This window comes from Geotrypetes seraphini, chromosome 11, assembly GCF_902459505.1.
Source record: "Geotrypetes seraphini chromosome 11, aGeoSer1.1, whole genome shotgun sequence".
NCBI lineage: Eukaryota > Metazoa > Chordata > Amphibia > Gymnophiona > Dermophiidae > Geotrypetes > Geotrypetes seraphini.
In genome coordinates, this window is record NC_047094.1 from 122,542,372 (window position 1) to 122,556,014 (window position 13,643).

At 43.4% G+C, this 13,643-nt stretch overlaps 1 protein-coding gene across 1 annotated transcript; it reads left to right on the plus strand.

The window, feature by feature from the left end:
* The first annotated feature begins 1,349 nt into the window (after window positions 1–1,349).
* FNDC11 (fibronectin type III domain containing 11) lies at window positions 1,350–13,287 on the plus strand. The gene is made up of 2 exons (XM_033962623.1): window positions 1,350–1,445; window positions 12,341–13,287. Exon 2 carries the CDS (start codon window positions 12,358–12,360, stop codon window positions 13,285–13,287), a length of 930 nt encoding a protein of 309 aa, XP_033818514.1. The 5' UTR covers window positions 1,350–1,445; window positions 12,341–12,357.
* Window positions 13,288–13,643: the final 356 nt, after the last annotated feature.

Genomic DNA, 13,643 nt, shown 5'->3' on the forward strand with positions numbered 1-13,643 from the left:
GAATAGAGGGACAAAAGGGTTTGTTTCTCCAGGGATAGGCCACCTAAACAATACTCTAGGACCCAAACTGAACCCATCCCAGGGCGCTGAAAGAGGTAGTCTGGATGGGAGGCAATTTCAAAGCCTTAGGGAAAATAGTAAGTCGGAGGAGAGTATTGAGCACCTTCAACAAGAGGTAGCGTCCCTTAAAGGTGAACTGCGGGAGATGGCAAATACACAGGTTGCCTAGTGGAGAGAGGAACTGGAAGCAGTTCATCAGAAATGCTTAGAAGTATGCCTTAAGCAAACGCCAAAGGAGGAACATCTTCCTAGGGATCTCATGCCTGAGTTGAAAGAGGCACTAAAGCAGGAAATGATAGTGCAGGGTCAGCAACAGGCTGACACTCTTGAAAAACTGTTAGCCCAGATGAAGAATCAGGTATACAAGAAGTAGAGACTAAGGTGAATGGTAGTCAACTCCAACAACAGGAGATGATGCAGCAGTTAAAAAAAATACAGGCAGCCCAGGAGGAGTGGACTATCAAGGGAGCGGATCCGGGCAAACTGGCTAAACAGAGTCAGATGAACAGCGTCCAGCTGGAGCAACAGGCCCTCCAGATAGACAGTTCAGGACTCCTTGACGGGGGTTGGGGGTGATGTTTCCCATCTACACAACCAAATGCAGGAACTGCGTGAATGACAATTTGAAGAGATAGCTAAGGTTCTTAGTGCTCTTACAGAAAAAATAGAAGAGTTAGAAAACTTAGATCTCCAAACTAGGACTGAGCAATCATGAACCCCTGAACCCGCAGTCCTCCATTGGCCGGAGGACTTTGAGAATCTGTGTCCTGATCCGGTTTCTGATGAGAGAAAGTATAGGAACATGCGGCGCTGTTAATATCTAAGGTGCCTATAGTGTCATGCTTATCAGGTTAAGCATGTTTTTAGTGAGGGAGTATGTGACCAATCAGGCTCTATGCTTGCAAAGGTCCCTGTGGGTGCTGGGAGGAAAGGGGATAAGAAACCCAGAAAGGGTATGCCCAAGGCCCAGCCCAGTCACTATGTGGATTTCCCGGAGCCTACTAACCTTCCAGAGTCAAGGGCTGGGAAATTTTGTCACACACCTAGGGAACACAGTAGAACTAGGACCCAGAAGGACAAAGGCAGAACTAAGAGCACACAGAGTAACCGGTATCTAGGTCACCACCGGGGGAGCCCAAGAGAGATTCAGTTCCCTGCTGACTCAGGCAGAGCAGGGCGTGTCCCTTCCCTAGAAAAACCAGCAGCTGGAACAAGCTGTTAGGCAGGTTAGAGAAGAAATTTAGGGTACTCCCCACTGAGAACCTGCCTGGCTTAAGCACTGGTAATGGCTGTGACCCTAGGGAGGTTGAGGAAGCGGAAATGTCCTCAGAATTGCCAGTAGCTGATGAGGAGGCTGCCATGGAAGTACCAATGGAGCTTCCTCCGTAAGAAGTATGTGGAGCCATGGAACCCATGGATGTGGGAATAACAGTTCGCTCAGCCTGTGCTGAAGCACTGTGAAGTTTTTTTCTCTTATTTTTGTGGCTAGGTTCCTTTTCCTGCTCCTAGTCCCTGTACTGGACATTTGTTTTATAAGCTAAGAGTGAGTGGGGAGAAGTTTGCCAACAACCGGGTGGGAAGTTTGAAAGCTGTCTTGTGTGTTTTTGAAGGCAAACTTAGTAGACTCCTCTTTACCCAGCCCTGCTACAATTTTAGGCTGGAGGCTTTATTTTGGATGTGTTTGCCCTAGAGATTAGAGTGAAAAGGCATATCTCTGGGAACTGTTTTGAATGCTATGAACTTACCTGAGTTCTGCTGAGGAGCAGACTTGCGAGAAAAGAAAGTTATAGTGTAAAGCTGCTCTGTGAGAGTGCGAGGCACAGAGAGAACTGTTTTATTTAGAATAGAAATCCTGAAGGCTGCCAGAGTTTTCCTCTGGCCTTATTTTGTTTCCAGTTTGGACATTTGTTGGTTACTTTGAACTTTATGCCATCTTTCAAGTAAAATTTTCATTTTTGCCATTCTAACCACTGTGTTTGAGTTTTTGGATTAAGTTCTGTGGAAAGCCTGCAGGGTGACTCCAGTCCAGGTCACACGCTAGAGTACTTTTGTTGGTAACCACTGAGAGCCCCGGCCGAGGGCTGCAGTGTGGTTACAATATCTTTTCAAGAATCTTTTATCTTTAATTTCCTTTAGATCTATACACACATCCAGGGAAGGGTTGAAAGAGGTTATCTCTTTTGTTTTATTCCTTGATTGAATGTACTGGAAGGGAGGGAGGATAATTCATTTTGTATTGTTACTGATGGATTGTAAGTGCTGTTTCTGATTATTAATGTATGTTTAATTTTATACACTTTGTATTAGCCTTGAAAATTTAATAAAGATTTTTTTTTTTTTAAATAATCATTTAAAATTTTGAAAATTTCCCTGCTTACATATGTATAATGGAATCATATTCCACATACTTTAAAGTCCTATACATGAAAACACACTTGGTCTGGTGACCTGCAGCCTTAACTGCCTCAATGTTGGAACATGTAGATCATCACGATCAACAGAGCGCAGCTTTGGAAGCGGAACAAACAGTAGAATACTATCCACCAAATACTTCGGCACCATTTGATTTACACAAAGTTAGACATAAGAACATAAGAACATAAGAAGTTGCTTCCGCTGAGGCAGACCAGAGGTCCATCTCGCCCAGCGGTCCGCTCCCGCGGCGGCCCATCAGGCCCATTGCCTGAGCAATGGTCCCAGACTATCCCTATAACCTACCGCTACTCTTATCTGTACCCTTCAATTCCTTTATCCTCTAGGAACCTATCCAAACCTTCTTTGAAGCCTTGTAACGTGCTCCGGCCTATCACAGCCTCCGGAAGCGCGTTCCATGTGTCCACCACCCTCTGGGTGAAAAAGAACTTTCTGGCATTTGTTTTAAACCTGTCTCCTTTTAATTTTTCCGAGTGCCCCCTTGTACTTGTGGTTCCCCGTAATCTGAAAAATCTGTCCCTGTCTACTTTTTCTATACCCTTCAGGATCTTGAAGGTTTCTATCATGTCTCCTCTAAGTCTCCGCTTTTCCAGGGAGACCATCAACAATAACTTATAACACATCCTATATTCCACCTTCAACCAAACCAATTTCACATACTATTCTGTCACATTACACTAGCTGCAGTGCATTCATGGCAATAGCAGGCATGCCTAGCAAGACAAGGTTACAATAGTTAAGACTGAACAACACAACAGTCTGTAAAACTGTCTTAAAATTGCTCCCTAAATATATAGCCAAAAAGACTCAGATATTGTGAAAACCAACAATGATTAAAACAGGTATGAACTTTAAAAATATCTTGCGTACCATTGCTTGAACATGCCCTCTAAAAGTCAATTGAGAATCCACCAAAATGCCTAAGTACTTAATCTTTGATGAGTTCTCTACAGAATCAGGAAGATCACTCATAACGCTCCTCATAAAGCACATTACTTTTGTATTGCAGTTCTAAAAGATGAATGATTTTGTGTGTCAGCAAAATTATTTTGAATTTACCCAGTAGAAATCTTGCTGCTGTGTTTTGTACTATATGGATCTGCCTAATCATGTACTTTGGAACACCCAGCAGAATTGCATTGCAGTAGTCAAAAATTGAGAATACCAGGGCTATTATTACGTTTGACATCGCTTAATGAGTTAGGTAAGGTTTTAGTCCTCTAACCCAGTAGAGTTTGCCATAGGCATTTTTCACGATGCATTGGATTTGTATTGTCATGTCTAGGTTAGGGTTCATTAAAAAAAATTGTATTTATTTATAAATTAGTAAAGTGCTCAGTCCATAAAACCAATAGTGCATAGATGACATACACAGTGGTTAATCTGGGGCCATCATGAACTTTACCGCCCCTTTACCAACCTCCTACCAGATAGTAAAAAAAGGCATAGAAAACAACTTATCTGGAGTCTCCTCTCAGGTTGGATTTCAGTCAAAACCACTGGATAATTTGTGAAAGTGAACTTGTGTAAAAAGTGCTAAGGTGCTGTAAACATGACTCCTTTGGGTATCTACTACCACCTGACTCGAGTTTTGTAATTATCTTCGTCAGGAGGGGTACTAGGAGCATAAAAACAGTGCATAAACTTAAATTACTACCATATATTAAACATTCATGTCATCTTGTAAAGTAATTTTAACACAATACTATTACTCAAACTTTTAAGATCAAACTACATACATAGAATCAATGTACATTCATACCTGTTAGGGTTCAGCCATAATCCTAGGTTCTTCACTCCCTCCATGGATGATTTTATTAAGAACATAAGAACATAAGAAATGGCTTCGCCGGATCCTAGGTCCATCCAGTCCGGCGACCCGCACTCGCAGAGGCCAAGCCAGGTATTCCCTGCTGAGAAACCTTGTTTACTCATATCCCCCAATGTGATTTGCAAGAAGGTATGCATCCAACTTGCCCTTGAATCCCAGAATGTTGGTCTCCCTCACGACCTCCTCCGGGAGAGCGTTCCAAGCGTCCACCACTCGTGCGAAACAGAATTTCCTGATATTTGTCCTGGGCCTGGTGCCCCTCAGTTTCAGTCCATGATCTCTTGTCCAAGTCACATTTGACAATGTGAATAACAATGTTTCTTGCTCTATTTTGTCAAATCCTTTTAGTATTTTAAAAGTCTCTATCATGTCCCCTCGCAGTCTTCTCTTCTCGAGGGTGAACAATCCCAGTTTTCCGAGGCATTCTTTGTAACTCAAATTCTCGATACCTTTAACTAGCTTCGTGGCTCGCCTTTACACCCTCTCCAGTAGGGTTATATCCTTCTTTAGGTAGGGAGACCAGTGTTGGACACAGTACTCCAAGTGTTGTCTGACCATTACTCTGTAAAGCGACATTATGATGTCCGCCGATCTACTCGTGATTCCCTTCTTTATCATGCTCAACATCCTGTTTGCTTTATTTGCTGCCGCTGCGCACTGAGACGACGGCTTCAGGGTCCTGTCTATCAGTACCCCCAGGTCCCTTTCTTGTGTGGTCTTGCCCAATGTCACACCTAACATTTTATATTCGTGTTCCTTGTTTTTCTTACCCAGGTGCATCACTTTGCATTTTTCTATGTTAAACTTCATCTGCCACTTTTCTGCCCATTTCTCTAACTGGTTCAGATCTCTCATTTATTATTTACAGAAGATGCTATTACACCATTCCAAATCTCTAATGGCATATTTTGCTTCCAATATGGCTAAGAAAAAAACCAATGGAGTTGGGATTTTGCTATCCAATTCCCTAGATTATAAATTTAAAGGGCTGCATCAAAACAAAGAGGGGCACCTCCTCATAATGAGGTTAGAGATTGAACAGCAACAATATATGCTAGTTAACATCTATGCTCCCAATTATGACCAACTGACTTTCTATGTGCAGGTTGACCAATTCTTAGGGACATATGCAGAGGTTCAACTTATTATTGGAAGTGATTTTACTATATGTAAACTAGGTGTATTCTCGCCATCAATTATAGTAGGCCTGTTGTTACTGAGGTCTCATTTATATTATTTGATTGCAGATATTGCTGTATTGCTGCTCTCTTTCTTTGCTCTTTCTTTGTTTATATTCCCTGGAAGGGACTTCAATGTGCCAACTGTGTTCTACTGGTACACTGAAATGTATAGTTTATGTATTGTTGATCTCGTTTATTGTTTCTGTACTGTTGACTACTGGATTTGTCTTTTTTTACATGCTACACTTAAAAAACATAGTTTGAAAAAAAAAAAAAAAAAAGAAGTGATTTCAATCTCATGATCAATCCAAAACAGGATAATATTGGTAGGGCAACAATGTGTGCTAAAGCAGATAGGAAGATATTTCAACATTTAATTCATCATTGGGAATTGCATCTACCCTTAGGGATTCCAAGGTGTGTTTCTGCTCCTGTAGAATTTTCAGTCCATTCGATTCAAGGCTTCCAAGGTTGAAGAAAAGGTTCAGGAAAACATACCTGTAGAAAGACTAATAGAGACCATAGTACGAAGATAAGTAAGATATGAATGAAAGATTTGTTTCAGGAGATAATTTGGAACAGGGTCAGAAGGTGCAGAAGAAATCAGAGGAAATAGTACCTTTGTTTTAACATACCCAAATGAACATGAAAATCACAATTCTCTGCTCAGAAGGGTTTTATCTAGTATCCCCTGTTTTAATATGTTTTTATGTAAATTTTATATTGTACACCGCTTAGAAACCTGATTAAGCAGTTTAAAAAATCTTTTAATAAACTTGAAACTTAAAGTTATAAAGTCTATCTTTATTTAAAAGTAAGCAAGTAAGTAGAAAGGTTTTAATAATGGTGAAAGAAAGCCAGGAGGGTTTAAGAGGAAGGCAGAGTGAGCGACCCAAATTTTCCTCGTCTTCTCAGTAGTCTGTAGTTACAAGAAAAAAACACATTTCTTCTGCGTCAGGGGTGGCATAAATTCCACTGTACCAGCTCCCAGAAAAAAAACAACTTGCAACAGTAGCCAAAGTTTCCCAGAAACTCAGCTGCTGTTTCCGGGAAGTTCTGGCTACTGTCACAAGTTGTTTTTTTTCTGGGAGCTGATATAATGGAATTTATGCCACCCCTGACGCAGCAGAAATGCGAAACAAGGATTTCTTTGTCCGGTGAAGTAAGTGGGTACCCAGGAGCCTGACTGTGGTTTGGATGGTGACAGCATTGGAACCAAAATAGGAGGAGAAGTGTAGCTTTGGAGAAGAAGATCTGCAGGGACTACAGATTGAGTTGGATTGAGACCTGCTACAGTTAAGTTGGATTTCCTGTATACCCAGCCTTGATGATTGAACTGTGACATTGTTTTTTTTCCCCGTGAGAGTTTGGGTGGGGTTGAAGTTTGAAACTGCTAACTGAACGGAGATGAAATAACCAGGGCAGGATTAATTCTTCGAGGGCCCCTAGGCACACAAGTACACTGGGGCCCCCTGGGCCTGCCCTGCCCATGTCCCACACCCATTTATCTGTTTTCTTATTTACTTTTTTATTTCCACTTATATTTCTTTTTTAAAATTCAAAACAAACAAAGATTAGCATACCATTGCACAGTTTTTCATCTATGCAACCCCCAAACATCTCTGAACAAATCCCCCTTCCTTTCCTTCCCACCTACTTACCCAGGACATTAACTCTGAACCCTTACAATAGAAACATAGAAAGATGACGGCAGAAAAGGGCTATAGCCCATCAAGTCTGCCCACTCCACTGTCCCACCCCATTAAGTCAGAGTGCTGCTCGACCCACGTAGAGATCCCACGTGTATGTCCCATTTATTCTTAAAGTCGAGCACGCTAGTGGCCTTGATCACCTGCACCGGTAGTTTGTTCCAGTGATCCACCACCCTTTCTGTAAAGAAATACTTCCTGGTGTCACCACCAAATCTCCCTCCTCTGAGTTTGAGCGGGTGCCCCCTTGTGACTGAAGGTCCCTTAGGAAAGAATATGTCGTTTTCCACCTCGACACGACCTGTGACGTACTTAAACGTCTCAATCATGTCACCCCTCTCCCTGCGCTCCTCTAGAGAGTAGAGCTGCAACTTGCCCAGTCTTTCCTCGTATGAGAGACCCTTGAGTCCGGAGACCATCCTAGTGGCCATTCGCTGGACTGACTCAGCTCGAAGTACATCTTTACGGTAATGTGGCCTCCAGAATTGCACACAGTACTCCAGATGAGGTCTTACCATGGCTCTGTACAGTGGCATTATGACTTCAGGAAGCTTCTATTGATACATCCCATCATCCCCCTTGCCTTGGATGAGGCCTTCTCTACTTGTTTGGCAGCCTTCATGTCTGCACTGATGATTACTCCCAAGTCCCATTCTTCTGAGGTCGTAGCTAGTGTTTCTCCATTCAAGGTGTATGTTCTGCATGGATTTCTGCTGCCGAGATGCATCACATAAGTACATAAGTACATAAGTAGTCGCCTCCGCCGGGGCAGACCAGAGGTCCATCCAGCCCAGCGGTCCGCTCACGCGGCGGCCCATCAGGCATATTGCCTGGTCAGCGGTCCCTGACTAATTTTATTGCCTACCTCTACAGTTATCTCTAAACCTTCCACTGCTCTTATCTGTACCCCTCAATCCCTTTGTCTTCCAGGAACCTATCCAGGTCTTCCTTGAAACCCTGTACTGTGCTATTTCCTATCACGGCCTCCGGAAGGGTGTTCCATGTGTCCACCACCCTCTGTGTGAAAAAGTACTTCCTTGCGTTTGTTTTAAACCTGTCCCCCTTCAATTTCATCGAGTGACCCCTTGTTCTTGTGGTTTCTTTCAAATTGAAAAATCTGTCTTTGTCAACCTTTTCGATGCCCCTCAGGATCTTGAAGGTCTCTATCATATCTCCTCTGAGTCTCCGCTTTTCCAGGGAGAACAACCCCAGCTTCTTCAGTCTGTCAGTGTATGTAAGGTTTTCCATACCCTTAATCAGTTTAGTTGCTCTTCTCTGGACTCCCTCAAGCATTGCCATGTCCTTTTTGAGGTACGGTGACCAGTACTGTACACAGTATTCCAGATGCGGGCGCACCATAGCCCGGTACAGTGGCAGGATGACTTCCTTCGTTCTGGTCGAGATACCCTTCTTAATGATACCTAACATTTGGTTTGCTTTCCTCGAGGCTGTGGCGCATTGTGCCGACGCCTTCAATGTCGTGTCTACCATCACTCCCAAGTCTCTTTCCAGATTACTGACCCCTAGCATTGATCCCCCCATTTTGTAAGTGAACATCGGGTTCCTTCTCCCTATATGCATGACCTTGCATTTCCCTACATTGAAGCTCATTTGCCACTTTTTCGCCCATTCTTCCAATGTCGTAAGATCCCTTTGGAGATTCTCGCAGTCAACCGTGGTTTCAACCTTGCTGAATAGTTTGGTGTCATCTGCAAATTTGATGACCTCGCATTTTGTTCCCTCCTCCAGGTCGTCAATGAATATGTTAAACAGGAGCGGTCCCAGCACCGATCCTTGAGGAACCCCGCTCGTGACCCCTTGCCAGTCCGAGTAATGGCCCTTTACACCAACCCTCTGCTTCCTGTCTGCCAGCCAGTTTTTGATCCATCGGTGGACCTCCCCGTGCACCCCATGGTTCCATAGCTTCCTGAGCAACCGCTCATGTGGTACCTTATCGAAGGCTTTCTGGAAGTCTAGGTAAATTATGTCTATGGGTTCTCCTTTGTCCACCTGGTTGTTTACCCCCTCAAAGAAGTACAACAAGTTTGTGAGGCACGACCTACCCTTGCAGAACCCATGCTGGCTCGACCTTAGCTGTCCATTTTTTTCGATATGGTCACAGATGCTGTCCTTAATCAGTGCCTCCATCATCTTTCCCGGGACCGATGTGAGGCTTACCGGCCTATAGTTTCCCGGGTCGCCCCTCGAACCCTTCTTGAAGATGGGCGTGACATTAGCTATTTTCCAGTCCTCCGGGATCTCTCCAGTTTTTAGGGATAGGTTGCATATTTGCTGAAGTGTCTCTGCTATTTCATTCCTTAATTCCTTGAGCACCCTTGGGTGAATGCTATCCGGACCTGGCGACTTGTCGCTCTTTAGCTTGTCTATCTGCCTGAGGACATCCTCCTGGCTCACCTCTAATTTGACCAGCTTGTTATCTTGATCTCCATTTTCTATTTCCTCTGGTTCCGGAATGTTGGATGTGTCCTCCCTCGTGAAGACCGACGTAAAGAAGTCATTTAACTTGTCAGCTATTTCTTTTTCCTCCCTCACTACTCCCTTTCTATCCCCATCATCCAAGGGCCCCACTTCCTCCCTCGCTGGTTGCTTCCCCTTTACGTACCTGAAGAATGATTTGAAATTTTTTGCCTCTCCCGCTAGTCTCTCTTCATATTCCCTCTTTGCTCTCCTAACCACTCGGTGGCACTCCTTCTGGCTTTCCTTGTGTTCCTTTTGGTTGGCCTGCGTTTGATCCTGTTTCCATTTTTTGAACGATGCTTTCTTGTTACTGATCGCCTTTTTTACAGCTGCCGTTATCCATGCTGGGTTCTTTATTCGATTTTTCTTGCACTCTTTTCTGAACCTGGGGACGTACAGGTTCTGTGCTTCGTGCACCGTACGCTTGAGCAGGGTCCAGGCGCTTTCTACGGACTCTACCTTCCTTGTGCTTCCTTCCTCACCTTACACTTCTTTGCGTTGAAGCAAAGCTGCCATGTTGAGGACCAGTTTTCCAACTTGATCAGATCCTGCACCATACCATCCGTGAGATCACGTTCACCTACTATATTACACAGTTTGGCGTCGTCGGCAAACAGCGCTACTTTTCCCTGAAGCCCTCAGGTCAAGTCCCTTATGAATATGTATATAAAAGTATTCAAATATATTGTAAAGCAGTAATACTATCCGAAATATAAGTCTATATTAGAAACCAAGTTTACATCGCCTAACTGCCTCACTCTACATCAGGGGTGTCAAACTCAATCACATAAGGGGCCGAAATCTGAAAAAAGGCTAAGTCGCGGGTCAAATTTTTAATTAAGATACTTAAGGGTCCTTTTATTAAGGTACGCTAACTGATTTTGGGCAAGCTAAATGTGCACCTTAATAAAAGGACCCCTAGGTGACTAAGGCTTAGTCTTAGCAGACATATAGGGTTACAACATCTCCAACCCCACACCGGCTCTGTGGTGTAAACAAAATAAATATTGTAATCACAAAACAGAAAATAAAATTCTTTTTTCTACCTTTTGTTGGTTCCAGGCTCTGGTTGTCTTCTGATAACTCGCTTGCCATGGTCTCCTGCCCATTTGTAATTTTCTTCTTTCTCTGTGCTAATCCATCTTCCATCTCTGTCCTCCCCTTCCGTTTCCCTTCCCTCCCTCGGAGGTCTGGCATCTTTCCTTTTTTTCGTGTCCATATCCGTAGCTTCAGCAATGGACCCCATCATCCCCAGATCCACCATCTGTCCTTTTCTCAACTACCCTTTCATCCAGCACCTCTCCCTCCTTCCCAACCACCCCAGGGTCCATCATCTCTCTGTTTCTCTTCCCAACTACCCTGTCCTATGCCCCTTCCATCTTTCCCTTCACCCCACTGGTCTGGCATCCATTTTCTTCCATTCCCTCCTCCAATGATCTGGCATCTCTCTCCCCTCCGCTTCTTCCCTTCCCTCTCCCACACCCCCATGGTCTGGCATTTCACTCTCTCCTCTCTCTTCCCCCCACTTCCATCAGCATCTGCCCCCTTTCTTTCCCTCCAGCCTAAATCCATCCAGTATCCTTCCTCCTTGTTTTCCCCCTTTCCCTGCACACCAATTCCATCAACATTAGCGTTGGTGGGTGTTATGGGAAGCAAAAATTTATGTTGAGCAATGGGTGTTGGATATTCTCCTTCTTGTTTGGTTTTGCACTCGCTTTTCTTCACATTCTTGTGAGTGATGATCTTTGTTGTTCATACTTGGTATTCTCTTTCTGTGCTTTGGTGCACTTTTTTGCTGTATATTTCTTGTATAGTCTCTTTCAAGCATTTTGTGCTTGCTATTGTTTGTTCTTGCTATTGTTTGTTATTTCCCTGTTGCTCAATAAAGAGATTATTTTAAAAAAAATAAAAATTCAAACTTGATATTGCTAATGTTACTAGTCATTTATAATTTATCATTAAAATTGGCCATGATAAAGATTAGAGGGTGACCAATGTAACGCCAGTTTTTAAAAAGGGCTCTAGCAGTAATCCAGGAAACTACAGACCAGTCACAAAAATAACAAAAGTACTAACCATTTAGATGGACACAGATTAATGGGAATGAGTCAGCAATAGCTAGTCTTGCTTTACCAATTTATTAAACAAACAAGTAGATGTTCTTATATGCCTAGCTCAGAGTTATTCAAGATAACTATAAACCAGTTGATATGTTGGCTAGAATTTTCAGGAGGTATTTGACAAAGATACTCATGAAAGACTCCCTAGGAAATAAAAGACATGGGACAAGAGATGATGCCAGGAAATGAAGAGTAGGACTAAATTTTCAGTTATCCACAGGAAAAAGGTCTGTACCAGAATCCCCCAAGAGAAATATTCATTGTATAAGGATTTCTTATGATAAGTAAGCTTGTATTATTTTAATAATTTTTGCCTAATTATTCTTAACTTTTGTTATCCCATATATATAAGTAATTCTTATAGAGACATATACTAATTCTAACCATAGAAAGGCTATTTGTGTTCTGATCCAACTTGTACCCACTCATTCTGTTTTAAATGCAGGCCCGTATGTGTCTCTGTAAGACTAGAGTTGCCTGCCCCCTCAGCTTTTACTCACTTACATTTCAAACTCCTTCTCACCATAGAGTGATGAGTGACAGAGATGAACACACATCTGGTGAGCAACTTCTGCAGGCAAAACAGTATGATGTATGGAGTCGAAGAGCAGGACGACGAAGCCTGGAAGATGTACCAGGAAAGGAAAGGTATTGTTTTGGAGTTCCTCAGTTCAGAGCTGAGTCTTAGCTTGCTCAAGCGGCACCAGACCAGAGTAGAGCTTCTGAAAAAATGTTCCTATTATATTGACATCCTACCCAAACACTTGGCACTAGGCGACCAAAACCACCTCATGCTGCCAACTGCGATGTTCCAGCTGATTGATCCCTGGAAGTTCCAGAGGATGAAGAAGCTGGGCACAGCTCAAACCAGACTCCAGCTTTTGCTACTCAGTGAGCTCCTGGAGCAACTGAAGCAGGGCCGAGCAACTCTTGTGGATCTCCTCAAGTCTTATGACATCTCCACCTTCCTCTCAGAGTGGGAGACTATCAGTAGAAGACTATCAGAGCTGTCTGCTTTACTGGATGACTTCCTGGCCACGCTAGTGCCAGGAAGGTTACATATTAAGCACCGGCTGGTATCAGACATCGGTACCACCAAAATCCCACACATTCGGCTAGTTCTGAGGACCAAGATGCCAGTGGTCTTTGATCGGAAGGAATCCATTGCCCATGAGGACCGGGCATGCTTGAAGTGGTTCAGTATGGGTCAGCACCCCCAGCCTGAGCAGTTTGAGCTCCACTTAAAGTTACTGGACCCCCAGACACAACAAGAGAGGGTGCAGAGTGGGGGCATCACCGTCTCCTCCAGCAGCTTTGAAGTGAAGAACCTTCTGCCAGATCGTTTGTATGAGTTTTCCATAAAGAGACTGGAGACCTATACGCTTGTGTATGAGACATGGAATGACACCATCACACTGAGAACAAAGCCCTTGGAGCAGAGCATGAATGCAGAATGGAGCCCTGGCAGGTCCTGACCTTTCTAATGCACTGAAATATTCACTACTTAATAAAAACACAATGGAGCTAGACAGTACAATTATAAGTCATGCTTTTTATTTTTCAAACTGTGTATTGGTACAAAAGAAGTAACTTTACTGCAAGACAATATTAGCATGTGTATCAGCCCTAGAAGCTGGCCCAAGTCTCATACTTAGGGCAAGTAGATCCTTTGGGAAGGACTGAGATTCAGCCACCATTCCCTATATGAAGTCACAGGGTCTCCCTATGCATCACTTGTCCCACTGGGTTACACTTATTGGGCAGAGCCCTCATATTTCCATTACAGGTTTAAATGGTGTCTTCTGATGAAACTGTGGGACTTTGCAGACTG